This window comes from Aythya marila (assembly GCF_965140915.1).
Source record: "Aythya marila genome assembly, chromosome: 2".
NCBI lineage: Eukaryota > Metazoa > Chordata > Aves > Anseriformes > Anatidae > Aythya > Aythya marila.
Window position 1 is genome coordinate 90853524 of NC_139043.1, and position 19052 is coordinate 90872575.

The window sequence follows — 19052 nt, forward strand, 5'->3', positions numbered from 1 at the left end:
GTACTACACAGTGAGTGTTATCATGACATTGCTTTTTGTATAAATGGCTATTATCTGAAGATCAGCATCTACTTTTTATGATGTTTTGACCAGTTTAAGAACTTACTAACCAAATGTTCTGGAAATCATAATATCACAGAATGGCTTGGATTGGAAGGTACCTTAATGATCACCCAGTTCCAACCCCCCAGCCAGCGGCAGGGACACCTCCTACTAGACCAGGTTGCCCAAAGCCCCATCCAACTTGGCCTTGAACACCTCCAGGGATGGGGCATCCACAGCTTCTCTGGGCAACCTGCTCCAGTGCCTCACCACCCTCACCATGAAGAATTTCATCCTTATATATAATCTAAACCTACCTTCTTTTAGTTTAAAACCATTTTCCTTTGTCCTGTCACTACGCTCCCTTACACAGACTCCCTCCCTAGTTTTTCTGTAGGCCCCCTTTAGGTACTGAAAGGCCACTATCAGGTCTCCTCAGAGCCTTCCCTTCTCCAGGCTAAAGTACTCCAACTATCTCAGACTGTCTTCATAAGAGTCATGCTCCAGCCCTCTGAGGGCTAGTTAAAATAACAACTCTTTTTTTTTTTTTTTTTTTCTTTCCCACAGATTCTCTTCCACCAGCCAGCCAGACATACTCTGAACACTAACCACAGGATATCTATGGTAAGGATGTGTTTTAAGTCCATTTTCCCCAATACTTAATCAAGTTTGCCTGGCACTACTGGGGTAACATTATTGAGCTTAGAACTAAAAGCTTAGGACTGTCTCCTAGAAACAGGTTTCTGAGATGAGCATGGAGTTACTTTTTTCTTATAAAGCAGACAATTAAGAGGGATGCCTCCAGCCCAGCACCTGTATTTGTACACCTGCCTTGTACCTGGCAGGATTTGGTACTCTTTTCTACCCAAACAGGCTAAGTCTCTTTCCTCCTCACTGCCTCCTCCATTTAGAAAAAAAAGGAATGCAGTTTCCTTTCTCAGCTGAAGCTGTTCTGTTCACTGAGTATTTAAATAGTAATTAAATCAAAGTGAGCAGCAGTATCTAGCCTAGGTGTAAGAGTACATTCACTTACTTTATATTAAACTGCTACCAGAGCAGGATCCTCTTTCCACACTGGCTGCTCTCAGAAGAGTAAATTGAACTTGTATCCCAGATGAATACTTGAACCAACAGTCTAGTATACAAGGGAAAAAGGAAACAAACATATAACTCTGATACCAGCTATGCTTTACAATAAAATGGCAGTCACTTCTCTTTTGGGCCTATAGCCCAAATACAGACTCATAGAGTAGGCTTTCTGGGAGTGCATGTGCTTAACAGAGAGAGGCAGAGGAACAACACCTATTTACAGATTTGGAAGAGCTCAGGTGCTTGTCTGTCACTGAGCTGCTTGGATCTGTCAAGCTGATGGTCTTCTAGGCTTATCCAAGAACAGATCTGGGGGAATATGGATGTACATGTATTAAAACCAGTAACTCCTGCAGATTTTAGCTGCCTCTAGGTTTAAAATGAACTCATCAGTGAGACTGGGAATAAAAATCCTAATTTCCTTTCCAGACCTGACCTTTAGTCTGTGCCTCTATTCCGTGCCTCTGCTCGAATGTATAGCAACACACAATTAACAACTTCCCTGGCTTGTCAGTGTCTCATATGTGTTGGCAGACGAAAGCAAAGGGTTGCCTGGAAAGGAAGAAAGGAATGAAAACCAGAAGACAATTAACACCATCAGTGGTCAGAATGACAGCCCACAATTTCAAGCATCTGACAGACTCTGAGTAAACCCTACGGCGGCAGCTCTGTCAAAACCACCAACAGAGCCATGGTTACTTTTTAGCCTTTTAATGGGAAAAAGCAAACACAAACTGCAGCGGGCAGCAAAGCATATCCAATAGTTTACAACTGGCATGAACATTAAACCACCTCAGAGAAGTTATGAGGTTGCTTGTTGTGCCAAAAAAATGACACCAGCCCAGATCCAGGAGGCTGATGTCCGCTTCCCAGAGGTTGCTCCCCTTCAGGGCCCACAGTGATACAGGCCAGCAGGCAAACATGGTGGGCAGGGAGGGCGAGGAAGCCCCTTACCCTCACAACACTCACAGACTCACCTCTCCTGCACCCATGGCACTGCCTGAGGCTCCCCACAGCCACCCTATCCAGCCAAGTAATTCAGAGAGTGAAACCAGACAGGAGAGCAGGGAGCAAGGTGAGGGCCTCGCCACCCTTCCTTGGTCCCTTCTGCTTCTATGTTGCTGGCTTCCTCCATCTTCAAGCGAAGCATGCAGGGCTTTCATTTTACAATGGAAGGTGTGGGGAGCTGGGGGTCAGCCTCTTCTCACAGGTAACTAGTGATAGGACTAGGGGGAATGGGCTCAAGTTGCACCAGGGGAGGTTCAGGTTGGAAATGAGGAGACATTTCTGCTCAGAAAGAGCAGTCAGGCATTGGAACAGGTTGCCCAGGGAGGTGGTAGAGTCACCATCCCTGTGTTTAAGGTAAGGCTGGACGTGGTGCTTAGGGACATGGTTTAGTGGGTGACATCGGTGGTAGAGGGATGGTTGGACCAGATGATCTCGGAGGTCTCTTCCAACCTTAGTAATTCTATGATTCTATGATTCATTTCGCTCTGATGCCACTCATACCTGATTAAACACCCACCCTTGGTAAGGAAAGCACAGTTACATCAACACTGACTAGCCCACCCAGATTTTCCCCCTACCTCCAGTGAATAATAATAATAATAATAATTAACAGCCTCCTCCTTCATATCAGTAGGCTGAGATGTGTTGTTAACAAGTTACCCAAACATTGTCATTTGGAAAGAAGTTAAAGATAGGGAAAAAAAAAAAATCTGGCAGTAAAAACATCAATCTTTTCACAAAAAGGACTCCATGCATCAGCAAAAATGTTTGACTATTTTGAGACAGAATATTAGGATTATGACAGAAACAATTGTTTTAAAGACAAAAATTTAAAAAATGAGTCTTGCTCCAAATGTATGCAAACAGTTTGTGAAAAGAGTCAGTCTCTTTATAAAAACAGTGCCAATGATGTGGTATATCAGTAGCTGTGATAAAGACGCTGCAGCCAGCAACAGTTTACCCAGTTCTGAACTGGATTTCATGGGAAGAAAAAGAAAAGCCAACAAAAAAATCAGTTCCAGTGTGACTTTCCAATACATTTATTAGCTCAGCAAAGCTACAAGGTCATTCTTGTGCACCCTAGAGCAATATAGATTAGACTACTTCTTCAGCAATAAGCATTTAATACCTGGAGGAGAGGTGAACACCACATGTCACTCCAAAAAATACACCCTAGAAGAAAATGAAGAAGCACCTAAGCAAGCCAGCAACTTGACAGCATTTTCCTGTACCACAAACAACAAAGGTTCCTGTTAAGAGAGATCAAGGCATGGCATCATTTTCTTAAAAACAAGATACAAAAAAACAAGACCAAAAAAATATGTTTTTTCACTCAACATCACAGATAGTTATTTGGAAAACATAAAAGTCAACAAGCTAACATCAAAGCAAAGCCATGCAAAGCTGAAAAATATATCTTGCTTCAGCATGACTCATGAACCCATTTCCACTCCTAAATCCCTAGTAAAATGCCTTTTTGCAACCACCATTTTTATGTTATAATAAAAAGGTACATTAAAGGACAAAGGCCAGTACAACGCAAGGACCTATCATGAAATCTAAGGTGTTGATCTTGCAGCTGCCAAGACAGCAGGCATTGTTTATCTTTGCAGACGACTGCAGATGCTTTTAAGTACAAGAGGGGGTTTAACTGAATGAAATTACAGTTTTCAGCAAATATTGCCTATATTGGAGAACTCACAGAATTTTTTGCCAAATGGATTGAACTAGCCTCTATTTTCCATCCTATATAAAAGAAGCCATAGGATTTTTTCGTTCAGAAACTCAGTTATCCTGGAGACAGTGTAATTAAAATTTATCTATTACAGATTTTAAGTCTTCAAGGATAATTTATACCTTCATCAGTGTGATTTTTCCATTTGTTAATTAGTGTTACAGCATGTGGCATAACTCTAGTCTGAATTTGATTATAATCAACTTCCAGCCATCTGATATTGCCATTTTTATCCTACTTGAAAGGAAGACCCTTTGTTTTTTATTTATTTATTTTTTTCCTTGGAGTATGATCAATCTACTGCCAATAACCTCTTTCTTGGCTAATCTCCAAAGACAGTGTTTCTTTAATCACTCATTAGAAGGAAAATTTGCCAAGACTGAATCACTCTTTTCCCTTGTTTCTGAACTTTTTCTACCAGCCAACATTATTTTCAATGCATAAGCCTCAGGTCTAGCCCGATTATTTTCTCAGTTCTCCTTTTAATGTCATAGACATGTACCTGATACTATCTTTTTTAAACATCCAAAGATTGTATTTGTTTTAATCAGCATCCAACACAAGGAATTTTCATTCTGTCAGATTTTTAACTGGATCATAAAACCTTTAAAGAAGCACTGGTTTCCAAAATATAATCCTCATAACATACATAGAAACCTGAATGTATCACCTTGCATTTGGCACTGTTAACATGTACGTTGTTCAAATGAGACCAGTTTGACAAGTAACCAAGTTTTCTCAGGTGTAATTTTTACATATCATTGCAAATGCTGAGAGTTATCATATTTAACTTTCAAATACTTTAAATCTTTTCTTCCTGTCTTGATATACATCCATAATGCGATAGATCAAGAACGATTTTTCAAAGGAATATACTGCAATTTTTTATAGGATGAGTGTTCTCATTTATGCTTTCTACACTCATTTGACTTGTGTATAATCCATCTAGCTTTCAAATGTATTACCAATTTTTTAATCTTAATGTTGTTTTGACATGGTGTTTGTCAGCTCTCACAAGAGTCTACCAGGTCAACAAAATTCTTCACAGTTGATCAAAACAGAATTATTTCTTTATGCAAGACCTGCCATGTGCATGGCTGTCCAGAAGACAGGAATCTCCTTTACCAAATGATCATTTCAGTTTAACAAAAAAATATTTTATTTAATTCATATGAACATTCAGAATGCATCTATTTTAAAAGATAGGAAAAAAAAAAAAAAAAAAAAAAAGTAGAAATAAGCTGATTTATATTGGAAGAAAGAGTGTTACCCTGTGGCCATGGATATACTGGATTTTTCCCAGCCAGGAGAATTTAACCTTGGAATCATTTCTTCAAATATTTATTCCTGAGAGATGAAGAAAGTAATGACATTTGAAAGTGCACAGGCAACCCTGATGTTCTTGTAAAGGTACTGAGAAAGTTCCATTTAGCTACTCAATAAATGCCAGTGCAGAGTAGTTCATTCTGACCCAAAAATTAAATATATTGGAAGTTTTAGCTGCCACAGGACATTCACTTACTCTTTTAAGAGAGCAGAGATGCTTTGAAAGCAACCTTTTCAATGCCTGCAAGCTAGTGGTGATGGCAAGCAGAGAGTTCAAATTCATTGCTGTCTCCATAGTTTTATTAGGAACCCACTGGCATAAGGTTGACACTTTCTCAGATAAATATGGTTAGAAAAACATATAAGACTTCATCATTTCACAATAATTGGTAGTAATCCAAAGAAAAAAATAAAGTTATTTCTTTAATTTAAATCTCCACAGAGAAATAGGCTTTACAGCATACAGTCAGCTTCTGGTTTGTCAGGATGTATGAAAAAATGGGAGTAGACTAACCACAGCTAGAATGATTGCAACAGTACAGCAATGACAGTCTAGCCACAACTATCTACTAGCTGCATTTTGTAAAGAAAGAAATAACTTACTACTTGTCAGAGTAGTAAGTAACTTACAGACCACTGAGAACAGTAAAAGAAAGTATTTGATGTTACCAGTGTGTAAGTTTCTGAATTCCCCTGCTGCTGTCTCAGTTCCTAAAAGTCCACAGCTAAACCAGCATTTGATGAAAGTCAGAAGTTTTGCTTTTCACAAAATGGGATTTCTTAGGAAAAAAAATATTATTAAAAAAATATATATCTATATTTATATATATAAATATACCATATTCTGTATATTATTAACTTAAGGAAAAAAAAATCAATCTAAAGAAAATCTTTCATTGCTGCCTCCCTCCTGATGGGGCTACATCTATGTTATGGCCTTTTACTCAGACATCTGAACAGGAAGATATGATTTTTACCTGGTTGAACTGAAATAAAGAACTGTACATGACAAATAAAAACTTCTGGGATATCTCAGGGAAATATGATTTTTTGAGGACCTTTCTCTAAGAGGAATCTGAGCAACTATTTCCTTTGACAAAAATTAGATCTGGATTCCCTTTCTGATTTTTACATTTTTATTTTTTTTTTTCCCAAACCAGTTATGGAAAATCTTCAACAGAAGTCCATGTGGTGCTCCAAGAAGACTACGTGGTACTTTTCTCTCCACAAGACCAATATATCCCCAGTCACCAAATGGTGACTCCCAACCACCAAACATAAAATTGTTCCCCCTTAATTATCAATCAAAATTATTCTAATATTTTATCCTATTTTTGGAGACCCTCAGAGGTGCAATCTGCATGCAATATCTGTTAGGGAACTACTATGCCTTGCCACCCATTGGATATGTGTTATATCAACACTTAGCCTATAAAGCCTTCATATCATCAGTCCAGTGCCAAAAATCCTACCCCTATTCTAGCTGGCAGAGCTGCCATCACCTATCTTTGCCAGCATTAATTTGAGTTCTAAAGCTATTGAGGGTAGCTCTTTTACTGAAAATCACCATAGTTAGATAAGCCTACCTGGACAAAGATTTTAGGTAATAATAATAAACAGATACATTATTATAATCCTTTGACTGTGGCATCTTAGAAAAGATGAATTATTTAAACTGCTACAGTTCAGTTATCCCTGTCGGTAAAGCAGAGTAAGAAGAGAATTATATGGAAATATAATTTTGAAATTGGCACAATGTTTCTTGTGGTGATCATTACCCTGTCTGTACCGTTAGTTACTTACTTCCAAATTTCCACATGAAATCCTCTTTGCCTTTCACTGCATAATTCCAGACTGGGAGCAGCAAATTTAACTCACCTGCATAAGGCCGAATGCCTCAAGAAACTGCTGAAGTTCAGACAACCTAGAATTAGTAAAGTATGCCTTTTCTGAACAAGCCCCATTACATTCACATCTCTGTAAACCAAAATAAATTTATTTCTTCTGAGAACAGAGAAACACAGACCAAGATGCAAAACTTGCATCCTCACCTCTCTCCAGTTCTCAGAGCTGTCAACAACCACATTGCATAGTCAGAAGCAGCAGCCCTGCAAAAAAAAGGATGTGCTCATGGAATCGTAGAGTCATTTAGGTTGAGAAGACCTGGAAGATCATCAAGTCCAACCTTTAACCTAGCACTGCCAAGTCTACCACTAAAATACATCCCTAAGCATCATATCTATAAGTCTTTTAAATAACTCCAAGATGGAGACTCAAAAAAGGACAACTTCCCTTTGTAGCCTGTTCCAGTACTTCACAACCCTTCCAGTGAAGAATTTTGTCCTGGTATCCACCCTAAACCTCCCCTGCTGCAACTTGAGTCCATTTCGTTTTGTCCTATCACTTGTTGCTTGGGAGAAGAGACTGACCTCTACCTAACTACAACCTCCTTCGAGGTAGTTGTAGAGACTGATAAGGTATGTCCTCAGTCTCCTTTTCTATAAGCTAAATGACCACAGTTCCCTCTGCTGCTTCTTATAAGACTTTCTTTCTAGACCTTGCACCAGCTTCATAACCCATGGGTCCAGCCTATCCAGTTTCCTCTGTAGACCTTTCCTATCCTAAAGCAGATCAGCACTCCCACCAGATGTACCTTGTCTGTTGCCAGCAGGCCTAGTGTCAACCCATGATCAAAAAAACCCCAACTACTTCTGGGGACACCAGGCTTGGAGCCAGGTATTGATCTGCTGGCTCTTCCTGTTTTCCCCCACCACTGCCTGCAAAGAGAGGGATAAAGGAGAACACTATTTGTGCTCCTGGTCCCTTAACCAGTTGTCCCAAGGTGCTGAAGTCTCTCTTGAATGCCCTCTGACTTCTTGCTGGAACTTCATCGCTGCCTATGTGAAAAATCAATAATAGATAATAATCTGAGGGTTACACCAGGGTGGGAAGCTTTCTATTTACATCTCTACCCTGTAGGGCCCCGGGGAGGCAGCAGAACTCCCTAACAAGTGTGTCCAGCCTGCATATGGGGCCTTCTGTTCCCTTCAAAAGGAAGTCTCCTGACAACGACCCATCTTTTTTCCTTTCTAGAAGCAGTTTGGATGCAGGGCATAGGCTGACTTAACCTCAGCAAAACCTCCAAGCCAGATGAGCCGTCATCCTCAGTATCATTCAGTTCCACTTCCCGAGCCTCATACCTATTACTCAAAGGCACCATACGCCAAAACTATATGCGAGTTTCCCTAAAGCTTGTCAATGTCATCTGAAAGATACTTATCAACAAATTCTGAAAGCACCGAAAGTTCAAAGTTTTATCACTTTTTTTTTCCTCTGCTGTTCATCTTCTTTAGTAAACAAAAGCAGATGTTTGTCCAAGATTATTTTGTTTTTATTTTTTTATTAATATAAAAGATTAGATTATGGTAAGAAAGGCAAAATCAAAACAGCCTGCTTTATTTCCCTGAGGCATGAGGATTTGATTCCAGCTGTGAACCAAGAATGCAATTTTGTAATGTTCTAGGTGCATTAAAAAATAAAAAATAAACAAAAAACATAGGTGTTGGTACATATTTGGATCACAGCTTTTCACCTGCATGCATTTACAACTGCCTTCAATTTTTTAAAACCTCATTATACTGAAGGGAGGAGGAAGTCGATGAAGGAGGAAATCTGCTAGGGCAGATTTTCATAGCTGTTGGCGCAACACAAAGAATGGAGCAGAAACAGTGCCAGGCTCATGTGCTTCATTTTGGCTGAACACTGCACAGGGGACTGATGCAGTATTCCTGCCAGGCAATCAGAACAACTGCATGTGGTCAGGAATGGGGAGGGCAACATCTCCATGAGCAGCCTTCAGTACTTGTAGCTGCACACCTATGCTCAAGCTTATTTTAGTCTTAGCACAGTGGAACATGGCACAAATTAAGAACATAAAATAAGGAGCCTAAGAGGCCAGCAAGGGAGTTTGGGAAACAAATGGAATAAATTACATTACTTCTTCCTTATTTGTTTCATGGCTCCTATCCCATCTCTTTCTCTGCTCTGTTCCAACAAAACAGAAACAAGAAAAGCAAAGCACAGGGCTGTGGACAACCTAGAACAGTTGGGGTTTTGTTCATTTATGACAAGTATTTTCAGCCCTGCACAAGGCTGTGCACTCCATGCAGCCACCACTTTGTGGCAGGTTTCACAAGTACACCTCCCCTTAGCTCCGCGTGATAAATGCATTTCTTTTGTCTTCCTTAAACCATCTTTCAGCTACCAACTTGACCAAACTACTCGTGAGCATGCGTGTTCAGAACTTCACGGAACTAGATCCTCAAAGAAGTATTCAGGGTTCATCATAACACAAATAATGGCAGCATTAATACTTCAATTTCAAAGATTATCTTGTATAAAAAAAAAAAAAAAAAGGAAAAAAGAACTTCTATATGAAGTGTAACATGATCTTCCTTGTGACTTTACATAGAAAAGTAATTATCATTGAGTAGTTCCTGATTTGAGGTGGTGGAAGAGAGCTATTAAATTTTTGATAGAAAGCTATGTCAAAGGATTTAAACATCCTTCACTCAAAGGGAAGAAAAAACTTAACATTAAACACACAAGCTCAATTCTTTTTGCATGTGATGTTAGGATTACATTATACATCTCAGGTGCAGCATGAAATTTTAAATGGCAGCATAAGATACCATCTCAGTGTTTTTCTGAGCTGCTTTCATTCTTCTTACTATTTTCCTTGTTATCATTCACTGTGTGTTTGGATTAATGTCAACTAGATATACTTGAACGTCTAGGGTATTATTTTTTCTCAGAATGATAACTGCTATTTTTAAGAGTGGTAAAGCCAAAAGACTGCAATGTGAACAAGGGACTTTAATGTTCGCAAGATGGAAAAAGATCTTACCACCTATTATTTTTCAGCGCTGTTAATTGAAATACAAAAAAAAATCTTCTAAAGCAGCAAAAATGAAAACAGATGAAAGTAGTCTGGAAAAAAAAACTGCCAATGTTCAGTAAAAGCTGTTTAGTAAAGCAGTCGTTTGGTTTGGCTTCACTCAGCAGGAAGAGCAATTCACGCCCCACTGGCCATCTTGAAGTTCGAAAAGCAGATTAGAAACTAACTGAAGATCAAATTTTGCTCCGATTTATAATATATTCAGTAATATTTATTTTCGAATGGCTGAGAATATGCAATGTATGGTAAAAGCTACTCTTCCGATTTTAGTTCCCACCAATCCCAAAGAAACAATGGATTCATCTTGCAAGTCGCAGTCGGCTGCTTGCCATAGATTTTCTGTCACTTTTCAATTAAATGCTAACAGCTGAAACCCTTTGATGGAGAGGCTTTTATCCCCTCTTCCCCAGCAATTAATTCTTAATGCTAACCAAATTGCAACAAGCAGAACTGAGGAGGGAATGGAGAAGGTGATAAGGCCCTCGGAGGCTCGCATGTATTCAGTGCATGTCCTTCCCAAAAGTGAGAGAGGAATTGTTACAAACGCTCTGTCCTGCATGGGCAGAGCTGGCTCTGTTCTGAGGTTAAGAGACTGATGGGGAAAAAAAAAAAAAAAAAAAAAAAAAAAAAAACAATCAGTATGAACAAAATTCACCTCCAGGAAAATCAACTACAGTATGAATTACTGTACCAGAAAATCCTTGCTTAGATTAACAATCCAACTGAATTCTCCAAAGAATAAATATGTAGTTTGGAAATGATGAGGACTTTTTACAATGAAACAATTACATTTTTAATTATTCCTTTAGTCGAGCTCAGAACACATCAATAACTTTTCTTTCAGCACATTTCTTCCTTTGTATCTGCCTGATAGGTCTTTCATACACTCTAACCTTCCACCTCTAAAATACTAATTAATTATATTGGACATGCACCTCCTAAAGTACTTTGAGCAAAGAATGGAGGCTGAGCAAAAAGCCTCCTTCACCAATGCTAAACAATTTTAAAGCTTTATCTGCTGTCAGTGCTGAACATGAGAAAAAAAAAAACAATTTTCTCTTCATAAAAATAAACACTGTATTTGTACATTAAAAATACATATTTTATTTTTTTAAATGGGAGCAAAGGAGTTCTTACAGAAGTGCAATTGCTTTGCAGGTGGGCTGCTGGTTTACGCATACATTTGTCTTGTCCCTGCCCATACTAAACTAAACAGGGTTTGATCCCTTCAGAGGATTAAATATCATTCACCTCTCTTTAAAGATATATTCACTAAAATGGACTGTGCTGTATGAATTGCTTTAAGGCAAGAAGTCTGGCCACCGAACAATGAGAGGGCTGGCAGTAGAGCATCAGCCCTATCTCTTTTTAAACACGTGAGCAGTCATGCAGAGAGGATTTGATCGCTTTTGCTTTATAGTCGATAGAATGATCTAAAATTATGCTTAGACACCAAAGAATCATTTCCATTTCACAGAGTAAGTCATAACAAAAGTAACTTGAATTACCTACAGCTGCCGAATAGAAACATTTGCAGGGTCTGGATGCGTGGTCATGCTACTGCGGGCAGTGTAGCAGGTTGCCAGATGTCACCTGAATCACAGTTACTGTTGAGGCACATGCCCTTACCCCATGGAAAATGTGAAGAAAAGAAAAGAAAAAAAAAAAAAAGAGAAGTATGGAACTAACTGGAGTTATGCTCAGTGACTGCAGATCTGTTGCCTTGTTTGTTCTTTGTCTCAAGCTTTGCTTGAGATGTTTCACCAGATTAACCTGGCCTTTGTGACTCATTTCAAAGATCCAATCACTCAAATCAAACTCCATTTTCTTTTCTTTAACAGCATTTTATTTCAAAATATATTAAACATTCTGTGCTTACAAAGGACTGCAGTGTGAATACAATATTAAGTTAAAAGCCTTGTATACCTGCTACAAAAAAAAAAAAATGTTATTAAGGAAGAGGACTGGTGCATACAATCAAAATTAATTAAATACCTCTGCAGTCTACACAAGTACTTCTCAACCTTAACTCACATTCTTTTTCTGCCACAAATGGACATACAGATTATATTTTCAATATTACACATGCAAAAAAAAAAAAAAAAAAGAGGTGCTGTACCAAAACCAGTTATGGAAACATTAGTCTTGAATGTAATTCAAGATACATTTTGAAGATGTATCGCAGGTACATTTACAGACAAATTTGAGTCAACAGATAGAAGTTATTGCTCCAAATCCCCCCAAGTACTGGTTAGAAATGCACGCTTCTGAACAGACTGTGCTCTGTAACACAGATCTGCTTTTAGATTTTATTAGGATCTAGCCAGTCTTAGCACACAATATCAAAGTTTTCTTTGGATTTGGTTTGGTGAAATTTACCAAAGGGGAAAAAACAAAACAGAACAAAACCGTTGCTAGTCTTCCAACCAAAATATCAAACAGTAGTTAACTTGTATTTATAGGTAAACACACAATATTAGTATAGAAAGTTTCCTTCCAACCATCACTGAAGCAGAGAGTTTCTTTTTAAGGGTAACAATCTGAACAACTTGTATGCTTGCAGAATATACCAGTGGTGACACTGGAAACTGAAAACATTGATCTACTCAGCCATTAAGGTATAAACAGCATGAAGTTGTTTTTTACTGATACTTCTTGAAAAAACTTCAGACTGGCAGAAAGGAGGCCGAAATTTCGGATTTTGTTCTTCCAACCTTATGGTCTAAATGACAATTCCTAACCAACTTCTGTTCTGTGGCTACACTGTAGCTTTGTGATGCCTCTCACATTTAATCCACAACAGTACCATGAAAAGTTACTCTGACTTTGGGTCCCCATTCAAAATCAAGACGCAAAAAGGCTGGGAAAATAAATCAGTATTTTCCTTTTAAAACCTTTATGCTGAAAATCGTTCAGATTGATACGTGGATGTTACAGCACTCGTGTTGCCTTCGCTATCTTCCAAATGCATCCTGCTGCAAGCAAATATGCCCTGCTTCTGACTCAAACCTAGCTTTGGAATCACTAGGTAGCAACCTCTAGTTCAATAAAACATCAATTATATTTGTCCAAGTCTATCCATATGCAGAGCACATCAGGGATGCACTTACTTGCCAATTAGCAATTCCTTCCTGAATTGGACATACTGTATCAGTACGGACATTCAAAGCGTGCCCTTCAGGGGAATCTATCCCAAAATAGCACGAAGCAACACTCTCATATACTAAACCAGATTGAAAACGAGCTACCAGATGAGGGTGCGGAAGAGGTTAAGAGACTGGGGATCTGAAGACATATTTCATGACCTATTAATCTTGGCAGCTCTTTAGTAGGTGTGTGCAAATACTTCCAGGACCAGTAATCTCTTAGCAATGCCTTACTAGACGGAAGAGCAGTCTTTCCCAACTATACAAACTACACGAAAACAGTCCTAGTCACCCCACCAGTATTTGCTTGGTTCTCCTTTGACCTTTATGAAGTAAACATTAATTCTAGAAAATAGTGCTCGTTTTCACTATATACAGGCACTATTTTGTTCTCAGATATCTTTAAAAAAAATGATAGGTCAAAATTTCAGTTGAAGCCTGAATATGACAGACTGTTCATATTTATAAATGGTGCACATCAACACATACATTTACAAACCCCATGTGGAATCCCTGAATAGGCTCTACACTTCTGGCATTGTTTCTGGTTTCAAAGTATCAACTTCATTTTACACATTGCATTTTTTTTCTTAAATTTACAATTTTATCAGTTAAAAGTAATTTGGGATATTTTTATCATGAAGCATTAAGGATTTTTACTAAAAATGAGAGAACAGTAACAGGTTAAAGATCAAACCTCAAAAAAGTTTATTATTAGGCAATCTTAGCTTTGTGGAATATGAAATTAGAAGGGAAGAGCTTTGCCAACGCATGCTTCACCAACAAGCGTTAGCGATTAATTATAATAATACCCTTGAAAAACAAGCCAAGATGGAATTTATAAAGATGGTGTGGTTTCCATAAAGGTAGCAGTGAGAAAGTTAAGCCAATATAATATATAGACGATGTCTGAATAAAGGCAGCTGTGGAAGCATCTTCCATCACTGATGCAAAGCCATACAGTCCCAGGAGAATAATGACATTCTTCCCATCCTTTGTGTAGGTTCATAGGGAAGGCAGCACTCTGTACAATATCCTGCCACCAATACTTGGGATTAGCGATTTAGCAATGCTGTTGCTGGTTTTAGTGGGGTATAATTTTATCCAATTTTGTGTTTTCAGGCTTTCTGAAATCCTGTTTGATATTACAACCCAACATCTATTTCAGAAATTACACTGGTGTTTAATATTGGAGAAAGCCTCCGATTTTCCCTTTGCAATGTTTTTTTTCCTTCTTTTATTCAATTTAACAGATTACGGATCTCCTAATCAAATAATCACTGACAGAATGTACAAAAGTGCATCTTTCTTCTCCCAGTGTCTTGAACAAAAGTCACTTACCCTTTGAAATCAGACAAGCCTCAAGGTATCTCAGATGAACCAATACGTATACCAATGTGAATGGAAAAATCAGACTGTTGTCTCAATTATTAGACACGGGCATATCTAGTTCATTTCTGTAAAATGCATACTGTATGTATGCCTCTCATGTTAAACACTGTTTTTTTCAAAATAAGCCATTGCTGCTCCCAGCTGGTCACAGTGCATCTGTGCTGAAAGCCAGCGTATTGCTGTAAGGCTGGCAAAATGAGCATGTGCCAGACTCACCCTTTGCAACTTGCTGCGTTGTGTTCAATTAAGCCAGTACTTACAGCGAGCTGAGGTTAACAAGCTGGGCTGTGAACGGGCACACATTCGCTTCTGCTGGTTCTGCTGCAGTACAGTAACGTTCAGCTGAGGTGTAGGAAGGGGAGAAAGGGCTAACTGAGGCTCTGTGCAAAAACAGTTATCCTGGCCCTCTGGCACTGCACTTACTTGCAACAAGCCTGACTTGCTAGAAGAGAATGGTAGAAAACAGTATCATTGTATTTTATAATACTGTGAGACTACATTGTCTTGGTTTACTACTATGAGCACTCCCTTCTGAATTCTGAATTGATTTTGTTCCAAATTGAATACTAAATATATCAAATACAAGTAAATACTTGCCCCTGGAATGACTGTTTACAGTAAAGCTAAAGACCATCAACTTCTTACCTACAAACATATTAAGACTGTCACTGCTAAGAAAACTGTAGTTTAATGCCGCTACAAAACACCTGTGTGTGAGCAGTTTCCCTCCCTCCTTGTCGTTTTTTTTTTTTTTTCTGAAACCTAAAAATCATCTGAAAGCTCATCTCACAGAGCTGCTGTTTGCTATTGCAGACAAAGCAATATAACACGAAGTTGTATGTTGAAGTGACCAGAAGTCAAAATGACAACTTTGATTATTTTCAGGTTATTGTGAGACTGATCTAAACCAAACTAGTCTTAAAGAGGCCAAAGCTTTCCAGAAAAGAACATGGAGCTGGTAAAATACACAAGGGCGAGTGGCGGAATTCTGTGAGTATTTCATATTTTGAGAAGGTGTTACTGGAGGTTTTGTTCTTTTCTTTCTGGCAGCATACCATTACTATACCACCAAGCCACACAATTGATTCCCCGGTCAGACATGGCACATAGCACTAGATCCTTAAGCTTCATTTTGTGAGAAAGACCATACCACAGAAGTTTGTCCATGGCAAGCCCTAGTCAAATTTATAACAGGAAAAATCAAGTATGAAGACTCATTTCAAAGGTGGGTAGACTAAAAGACTACGTAAAAAATTAGTTCTCCATACAAAACGATTTCACATTGGAAAAGGAACATTTCAAAATAGCTGATTTCACCGACTTGCCATTGTTGAAGACAACTGTCTGAAATCAGTTTCAATCTTAACATCAGAAACCCTTCTTTGATCTAAGGCAGTCACATGAAGGGGGAGGAAGAAGAGGAAAACTTAAAGACAAACAAACAAAAGAATGATTTATAATGACTCTTTAAAATGACCATGCTGAGTCTGAAAGATTGTCTCAAAAATAACTGGGTAAACAAATGTGGGTAATACAAATGTGAGCAAAGAAGAGCAACAGAAAACTGGGAATATATTAAACATGCATATTTCTTGCTAGTAATCACTAAATACTGTCTACAAGAAGCTCTAATGTGAAGAAGACATTTCAGTGCAAAATTCTGGACAAAAAGAAAAAAAATATAATAAAAAAGTCTCCCAAGTATCATGGTGGTCTCATTTAAACTGGTTAGAGTGTTGCAGGAGTCAGCCTCGGTTTCTCGGTCATCCTCCACCCTAGCCAGCAACAATTATAAAAATGTGTTTTATTAAAGATTAATTTAAAAAAAAAAAAAAAGGAAATTAATATAGGGACAGTTACTTAATACAAACAACACATCCTTCTGTACAGTTACTTCAAACTGATGTGTAGGTCTTTCAGAATTTAAAATATTATATGGGATATTTATATATTTTAAGGAACTAAAGTCCAACCACTACATTAAGCCTGAATAATCCAAACACATACCTCCAAGTTTCCAAGACCAAAACCAGCACACTTGAAACCCCAAATTTAGGCATAAAATTTCAGTAAAATTGCAGCAGCAAATTTAGAGAATCTGAGGACTAGGCTTTTTAATTAATAGGCAGCCTGTTTATTGCAAACCTATAGCAAACCTATTCTTGCTTAGTAAGTATCAGGCTATTTGCCATCCATTTTTTATGTCAATATACTTTCAGAAATCATCTCAATATACAGGTATTATCAAGAAAATAAGAGCCTTCAAAATCTATGAGCACCTTGGCAATGGGAATAGAATAAACATCTAATTTACTGAGACCTGTCTCTACACAAACCAGACATCCTTATCCCTAGGTACGAACAGATCTGTGTGCCAACCGTTGTGTTATGGTAAACAATAAATGCAAGGCATGCCTGTATTCAATATAAATCTTGTCAATCAAACTCTGAAATAAACTAAAGAAAAGTTATAAGTTATTAGAAACTGAAAGGTGGTTCTTTGGTTAAGCATGTGCAACTGCTACTTTGTTCCAAGGGCCTCAAAGTGTGTTTGTGGAAAATCCGTTCAAGTATGAAACTTCCACCAAAAAAACACTTCCTGTTTTCCATGGTATAAAGATCCATTGTGTCAAAGTATTTCAACAAGCAATACAAAAGGCCTTAAATGTCACCAAAACTGCAATTTAGGCAGAACTACATATGAAAGAAAAACGCTAAAGTAGTTTGCTTTTGTGACCTAGGCAATGCACCGTTTCAGAAATTTATATACTCTGCCTAACTTTCTAAGGTATTTGGCTAGTGGCATACAAGGGAAAAAGCAAACAAACAAACAAACAAAAAAGGAACTAAACAAAACCAAAGCCTGTATTCCTTTCCCTTCCTCTTTAAAAATAAACTTGCATTTGTTTGAAAAGTAAATGGAACACAGTCACAGCATTTGAAAAACAACATAAAACAATCCCCCATTCAAGCTCTTCCTATTATTGGAAGTAGACATGACAATTGTACATTACCTCTGATTGAAAACATTTAAGGCCTTTGATTAAATTTAGTTGACAACATGACTCCACTGGGATGGTGAACAGAAGGCAAAATACTATCAGATTTAAACTATTTAAACAAGTCCTCCTATTTCAATATGAGGAAAACCCACATTCTACAATCTGTATGTCTACTAATTTCAGGAAGGTATTAGAAATACCTGTCTCCAACAACAATAAATTTCAGTGCTTATAAGAGGAAAAGGTTTAAGTGTACTTATGAGTTATAGGTGATGATTAAAGCCTTTAAAGAAATACTTTGAGGAGCAGCAAACAAACAGTATTCAATCTTCATTTAACGAGTGGTTTACATCTCTGTTGCCACCAGATGAACAGAAAATAAATATTTTGGAATTAGCTTTCTGTAAAACTACCACAATTTAGTAATGCAAATAACCCAATAAATAAAAGCCAAGTTAGTCATTTCAGCAGGTAACAACTCCAGTGGATATACCCGTCCTCTCAGCCATCCTTTTTATGAAGATAGAAGGTCTACAAAGGCGGCAGTGGAACTGTGTGTTAGTATGCAAAGCCATGGAAGTAGACTTCCTTCCTCTCTTGAAGAAGCAAAGTGCACAATAATGTAAGGCCAGCAGTAATTTGGGAAGTGGTTTCTCCTAACACCGAAACTATGCTTCCCTGTGAGCTGTCCCTAGGTTCAGCTGGGAAGGGACAGAAGGCCATGGCTGTTGTGAACTCAAGACAGAAGAGAATGATTCTCTCGAGTCGAATAGGTGCAGCACAGCAACGTCATCATTCGGCAGCCATTTTCGTCTCCTCAGGACTCTCTCTAGGTGACCTGGAAAAAAATAAAAAGATTCATTTTTGTTTTGAGTGACTGCAAATGTCTAGTTTCCTACAAATGAAACAGGGAAAAAATACATGCATATTTTTGTGCGTACTGCAGGCAGCGCTATGTGTAGTATACAGAAAGTCTAGGAGCATAAGTTCCGCAAGTCAGAAACTACAGACAGGTCCAATTAGTGGTTTTTTTCATCAGATGAAAGATGACAACATTATTCATGTGAATGAAGCAAAGAATTGCTCACAAGCATAGAATCTCTTCAAGATATATGTATAATGAGCTAGCCTATATAATTAAACAAGACAGTAGAGACATTAAAATGCCTATTGTCATTAATAATTTCACAATATGATTTCCAACTCTAATTAAATATTCAGTTAGGAATTTATTCATCCCATTCCTTAGCTGAACAGTTTAAAAATACATTTCTATATTCCACATTTGGTAATTTCAATAAAGAGATTAATCAAGACCATACTTCTAATGGAATAATGGCACATAAAGGAATCTC

At 38.0% G+C, this 19052-nt stretch overlaps 1 protein-coding gene across 2 annotated transcripts in view; it reads right to left on the minus strand.

The window, feature by feature from the left end:
• Positions 1-12000: 12000 nt before the first annotated feature.
• TMEM245 (transmembrane protein 245) overlaps positions 12001-19052 on the minus strand; it is a 93189-nt gene continuing 86137 nt past the window's right edge. For both annotated transcript variants that reach the window (XM_082752935.1, XM_082752934.1), the window contains one exon: positions 12001-18535. In XM_082752935.1, coding sequence (XP_082609061.1) covers positions 18490-18535 — 46 coding nt within the window. In that variant the 3' untranslated portion in view covers positions 12001-18489. The remainder of the gene's footprint in view (positions 18536-19052) is intronic.